General features: G+C 28.5%; 1 protein-coding gene across 2 annotated transcripts; it reads left to right on the top strand.

Moving 5' to 3' along the window:
• The first annotated feature begins 845 nt into the window (after positions 1–845).
• Positions 846–4,059, top strand: LOC100168717 (eukaryotic translation initiation factor 2 subunit 1). Of its 2 annotated transcripts, none has more exons than XM_008186240.3 (6): positions 846–944; positions 1,167–1,410; positions 1,493–1,721; positions 2,747–2,979; positions 3,246–3,361; positions 3,815–4,059. In XM_008186240.3, the coding sequence occupies exons 2-6, from the start codon at positions 1,173–1,175 to the stop codon at positions 3,986–3,988; spliced, it is 990 nt and encodes a 329-aa protein (XP_008184462.1). In that variant the 5' UTR covers positions 846–944; positions 1,167–1,172; the 3' UTR covers positions 3,989–4,059.
• Positions 4,060–7,212: the final 3,153 nt, after the last annotated feature.

Genomic DNA, 7,212 nt, shown 5'->3' with positions numbered 1-7,212 from the left:
TCAAGGGGGGGATCTACCCCCCATATCCCCCCCGTAAATACACCACTGCAATAGGTACCTAAATACTATGAAAAAAAAAACAAACAACAAATAACAAATAGGTAAATTTTTTGTAGAGATTTTTAAACATTGATAAGCTGGTGCTTTCTGAATAGTTATTAATCTGCTCCTGTAGAGACTGTTCTACATTTAGTTATTGTAATTAAGTAGGTACCTACCTATATATACATCTACTCGTTTATTTATTAAATAATATCTTTTAATATAAATATAATATATATATTTAAATTTTAAAAGCAACAATAATAATAACAACAATAGACTGAACCTGTAGGTTTACCGTCTATCATAAAATTCTACATGAAAAAATATTATTCTATGATTTCTATTTGTATACATCCTACACGATTCGCAATATTTATTAGGTACATTTAATAGACCAATCATGGTCCACCAAATCTCGTTTAAGGGACCATTAGCTCGCTATAATTGATACATTATATGTTTAGTGCAATCCCTAATATAAATTATGAATTGACACCTGGATAATTAATGCATGAATTATTATTACGGTTTACGTATTCGAGGAACTTTTTTACGTTTGAGCGCAAAAGCGGAAATCTTGAGAGGATTTGTCCGCCTAAAAGTTCGAAAAATGTAGCTTAGTTCTCTCATCGATAAAATGAGATTATTTGACTGCTCCAAATATTTTTTTAATAGTATACTTCATTACTTCAATACTTCTATTATAGTTCTATAGACTGACGAATGTTTCTGTGGTCATATTATATTCAAATTAGGCACGGAAGTACGAGTAATCATGGAAGAAATGACAGGAAACTGTAATGCATATCACGTGATACTATGACCATAGCGACTATGTGAGGTTATGTTTTTAGAATTTAATCTTTTTGTGATTGCGTCAGTTCGGGAATACACCTAAGGTATTAATTTTATTTAAATTTCTTTTTTTTTTGACTTTACAATGTCAATTTGGTTTTATTTTGTTTAAATAAGAGAACTTTTACTATTACTAGTCTTATTTTATACGATTAAAAACCTCTAATATATTTTTTAATTTCATATAGGTATGTAGTCTGATGTGGATTACGTATCTGTTTACACTAAATCGAAGACAAATTTTAATATTACGTGTCTGTTATTAGGTTAAAATGCCGTTGTCGTGTCGGTTTTATGCCGAACGTTATCCAGAAATCGACGATGTCGTCATGGTCAACGTCCGTAGTATTGAAGAGATGGGTGCCTATGTACATCTTCTGGAATACAACAACATTGAGGGTATGATATTGTTATCAGAATTGTCCAGGCGACGTATTCGTTCCATCAATAAATTGATTCGCATCGGCAAGACTGAACCTGTAGTTGTAATTCGTGTAGACAAAGAAAAAGGTAGGATATTTTTTTTAAACCATCTTTATACTTGATAATTTTTTGTACAGCTGTCTAATACTCCTATGCGTGTACATTATAGGTTATATTGATTTGAGTAAAAGAAGAGTTTCTCCTGAAGATATAGAAAAGTGTACTGAAAGATTTGCTAAAGCAAAAGCTGTTAATTCAATCTTACGGCACGTTGCTGAACTTTTAAACTTTGAATCTGATGCTCAATTTGAAGAGCTATACCATAAAACTGCTTGGTTTTACGAGGAAAGGACTAAAAAGAAGTCATCGGCTTATGATTTTTTCAAACAAGCTGTTCAGTAAGTTTTTTTGTTTATTTTTTAATAATTATAATATTTTTAGCTCATTATTATTATTCATTATATAGAGTGTTCACTAATCATGCTAACTCATTTTTTCTCCTGTCATGTAGTTATTCAAAATCTGATTTTTGGAATTTTTAAATACCTATACTTTAAGACAATATTTCCAAATTCTTGAGATTGTTTGTTAATTGCAGGGTTAGTAATATACGCATATAGAATGTTTTATACGTTACACGTATAATACCCCACGTATAAAACTAAATAACGAATAAGAAATACTTAATTTTTTTAAATTTAGAATACAATTAAAAACAATACAAATTTCTTTTTTTGTAATTTTAAGATATAACAAAAAAATATATTTTTATTAATATAACAAATTATTAATATTAATGTAGTTTATTAAGACAGAATAAAGATGAACTAAATGGTACTTAGTAATTAATATAAAAAAAATTAAAAAAATTATCACAAAATATGACAATTATTATTTATTATTATATATTTATAACTTGATAAGAGAAATTCAATCCAGAAAAAAAAAGACTTTTATACTGTACATTTTATACGTTTTATACTGTACTGTATTATACGTTCCAACCCTGGTTAATTATATGTCATGTGGATACATAAACTTATTTTTTCCAAATAAAAACCATTCTTTTTTACCGTAAATTATTTATTGTATAATTTTTATGAATATTTTGACATCAATTCAAAAATTGAACTATTTGTTTTTGAGTTAATTTAATTTTTAGTACTAATGCTAATGGTTTGGAAGATATGAGTGCTCTTATGGTGATTTGGAAACTGCTAATACTTAACAACATTATTCTCTGATGTATATAAATTATAAATGCAGTTCCTTTCAATTTTTTATTAGAAGTTTAGTGAAATGTTTGTTCAAATTGTTATTAATTATAATAAAAATAATATTAAATAATGTCAATATTAACTTTTATTTTGCTTTCATTGAGTACAACTTACAAGTAATATAAACAACATTTTAATTATTTTAGGGATCCAACTATATTAGCTGAATGTGGGTTGGACGAGAGCACTCAAAATGTATTGCTTAATAATATTAAACGAAAATTAACTTCCCAAGCTGTAAAAATACGAGCTGATATTGAAGTTGCGTGTTATGGATACGAAGGAATTGATGCTGTTAAGACAGCTTTAAAAGCGGGTCTTGCTTGTTCGACAGAGGAGCTTCCAATCAAAATCAATTTAATTGCTCCACCATTATATGGTAAATATTTATTAGTTATTTATACTTAATCATACATTTGAATAATTAAACTAATAATTACAAAATGAATACATACTAATTCAAATAAAGTTGTTATTTTTGTTTTTTATTTGAAAAAATTTCAATTTTATTAAAGTATATAACTTTATTAACTAACATTATTAATTTTTAATTAGTTATTAGTATGTTATAAATGATTAGTACTTTTAAAATATTAAAATAAATTTATAATTGATTTATGTATAGTTAATTTTTGTTTTTTTTAGTAATGACAACTGCCACACCTGAAAAAACCGACGGTTTAAAAGCATTGCAAACTGCTATTGAAGAGATTGATAAATCTATTCAAACTCTTGGTGGTGTATTCAAAATCCAAATGCCGGTAAAGAAATATAATATGTATTTAAAAAAATTTTACTGTGAAGCATTTAAATACTATTTTTTTAGACATAAATTATTACAAAAATTATTCTCTTTCTAAATAGTAGTTTCACTGTGTCCTATTATATTTTAATAAAAAGAATACGTTATTATCTGTTACACTGATCTAAATATATGGAATGCGTGTATTAATCAAACCCCTGGTTGGAGGTCGCCCTATGCAATCCGAGTCATAGGAAACCTGACAAAATGTTATGTAATCTATGAACATTTTTTATTATCATCATCATAATATATTATCAATATTATTTGGAATGCATATGGCAGTTGCATATAGGCACATTTTACGTATATGAAAACAATACATAATACGCATTCCATGTATTTAGTTCAGTGCTCTGTTATTTTATATAAATTTATAAAAAATTAAACATTTTAAATTTTTAAATTTTAGCCGAAAGTGGTTACAGCTAGTGATGAAGCTGATTTGGTGCGACAAATGGAGAAAGCTGAATTGGAAAATGCTGAAATTGCTGGTGATGATGACGAAGAAGATGAAGAAGGTATGCAAAATGGTGATGTGGATGTAGACGATCAAGAAGGAGGTGAAGAGAACGAAGAAGAATAAAAATTCTAAATAATATTTATTGATAATTGAATAATCTTTTTGAAATAATATATATTTAAAATAGGATTTTATGAATTTATTTACACTGTATTTTTTACCTTCCCAGTACATTTAGGTTATTTGGTTACTAATTTTTTTGAAATCACAAGTTTACTGTGATTACTTTATTTTTTATTGAAATTTGTACTATATTACCTAATTATTAAAGTTATTTTTTATTTCATCAATGGGTATTGAAAACTACCATGACAATGAAAAATAATATAAACAGAAATGATTTCAACAAGTTTTTACTTTTTGAAAACTTAATTATCAAAATATATATAAATTTCTTAAAACTCGTGCATTTATAAAAGTGCTAGGTATTTAGTATTTTGATAACAATTTAAACTTAGGTGTTAAGACTTCAACAATTTAATACTTTTTAATGACATTTTTTCTAATTGTATTTACTAATTAATTTTTAATATTTGATTAAATATGCATTGTATAAATTCAATCAAATTGTATAAATAATGATTGGTACATTATACACTATAAAGCAGTGGTCGACAACCCACGGCGTGTTATGCAATTTTTTGTTGCCCACACAAAGATATTAAATTTTCATATTTTATTTTTGTTCGATATTATTTTTAATATAATTTAGTTCTTATGGGTCTATACACTCTGTAGCGATTAGTATAGCCTGTAATCACATCTGTATGTGTGACTGTGGGTTTGTAATAGTTTCATTTTATTATATTTTTATAATTTTATCAATGTGGCCCTCGATGAAAAGTTGAGAAAAATATGGCATGGATTAAAAGGTTGTTGACCCCTGACCAAATGGAGGCCCTTGGATGAACTTTTTCTGGCCGCAGTCCGCATACGAGAAATTAATTTTTGAAATTATATAAGTTTTTTATTAATTTTCCTTTTATCTTTTGATTTTGTTTTTACTTTCTTAAGTTGTACATATTTATGTACCTACATAGAATTTTTTTTGCTCCTGAAAATTGAATGAATCAAAAGTGACCCTCCAAAAGTATTAATCGGAGATTTCTACTATAGATGTATCCAAAGACTTGTCGGTACGCATATATTATTAACCAAGAGATAATATTGATTATTGTATTAGTATTAGTCTATTAGGTAGGTACTTATCTAAAGAGGACGCTACAGCAGCCGCGTGCGCTTTCTAAGTCTTGCAAACGTGTAAAATGTCAAATTGTACGTTCTGAATGATCGTGTTAACTATTTTAACTCATGTATAGAGTATAAGAGCAAATTGACTTATTATCAAATGTAAAAGTATAAGATTTATCATCTATTGAACCTAGGTAGGTCCCTTTTTTTAGATTTTATTTTTTAACCAAATTATGAGTATTTTAAAATTCACAAACAACTTGCTATATTATGTTATGTGTTTGTAAGACAGTGACAAGTGGACAACACGTGCGGGCGGTGTTGTGTTCTCTTAACCAAATTTAAAAAATGTGTTGAAGTCGAACTATTTATGATTATTTTGAATAGTTTTCAAAAAACGGGTGAGTATAATGTTTAAATTCTTAAACCCCGATGAATGCATCTGGATTATCCATTTTTTTTTAAATGTAATTTTATTGAATTCGGCCTGATTGATTTTTAAACATTTGGTTGGTTAAAGAGACGAAATACCAGATAAAATACCAAGACTAGTTATTTATAACTATGTATATTTATAAAATGTTATCTTAGTTTCTATTCTTTATACCTGATTTCGGATATTTAAAATTGCTAGGTGAAATTTTGCAGTATAGGTACCTACCTACCATTATATCGGTAGATTATCTACATAGGTGGAAATCCATTAAAATTTCAGGGGGGAGCTTACTTTATTAACGTTAATGTGAGCGGGGTCCTACAAAACTAAAAAAGGAGGGGGCTTGACGTAATTTCGGGGAGCTAATTAGCTTAAGCACCCTGATTTCCGTCAACGATTATCTACACTAGATATACTCTTCTCTTCTCGACTTTTTAAGTCAACCATGTCAAGTTTAAGCGGTAGGCACCTAATCGGCGATTTCTCTAGTTTAGTGTTGCGTATAGAGGTATGTAAAGTATTAATTTTGTTACAATATTAAAATTTAGCATTCGACTTTCAGTAGGTAGGTACTTTTTACAATTTTTATTTTGTTGACAAATGTTGATTTGCATTATTGCGTTTTAGTGACTTCTGAAATCAACGCTTAAGGCGACTGCCACCATGCCCTCAAGGCTCAATGCACGGATGATGAATGTCAAAATGATAATCACAAACGCATATTACAAATGTATACAAAACTCAATAAAATAAACGATATAGATGGTCTGGATATTGAAATATGAAGATTCGTCATACCAAGTATGTGGTACCTCAGTTAGTTCTAAATCTGTTATGTATGCAATAACATTACATGTAATAACTATATATAGATATGATAGTGGGGCCGCTTTTTAGCAATCTTCAGTGTCCAGACGTAGCGGCTTTTCAGCATGCGGCATATAGCCACGCGTAAAATACGTGCACGTATGTCCAGACGATGAGGCATATTTTGTTTTTCGATTAGAATGATTTAAAAAATAATTTAAATATTAAAAAATATATAAGAATGAGTAGAGGTACCTACTGTTGCCGCGAGGCTTTGCCGAGAATACGTCCACATACAAGCCGCGGGGCTTACCTTTGATGTTGACCACTTACTAGGCAGAAAACGCGGCAAAAGCTGCTATGATTGAACGGGCCTTTGAGACGCCTCAAAGCGGCTTAAAAAGCCTTAGAGGGGGTTTTAAAGCCTTTGGACGCTTGTGAGATCGTATTCTTTTAGTTGGGCAGTTACTGCTCACTGGATTCGACCTATGTCTTTTTGGGACGTTAATTCAGTACCTATATAGTAGGCTACGCCGCATAGGCGAAACTAGACACTTTTATTAGGGCAGGCCAAATGATAAAAAAAAAAAACTTCTATTACAACTTTATATAGGTAGTAATTGTGTTTAATGTATTATATAATATATATGATATAGTGAATATTTCTTTATAATATAATTATTTAATAATAAATAAAAATATATAATAATTGGTAAACGATTATGATATTTTTTTTTTATCAAAAAAAAATAATCACTGACGAAAATAATATTAAAAAAAATTTATTCCGAGTTTAGTCACGGTATTTTTGACAGGTTTGTGACTTTAAAAATACCTATAAATTCATCAAACA

Source organism: Acyrthosiphon pisum, chromosome A3 (genome assembly GCF_005508785.2).
Source record: "Acyrthosiphon pisum isolate AL4f chromosome A3, pea_aphid_22Mar2018_4r6ur, whole genome shotgun sequence".
NCBI classification, from domain to species: domain Eukaryota; kingdom Metazoa; phylum Arthropoda; class Insecta; order Hemiptera; family Aphididae; genus Acyrthosiphon; species Acyrthosiphon pisum.
The sequence above is the reverse complement of the archived record's forward strand: the minus strand, read 5'-3'. Positions and strand labels throughout refer to the sequence as shown.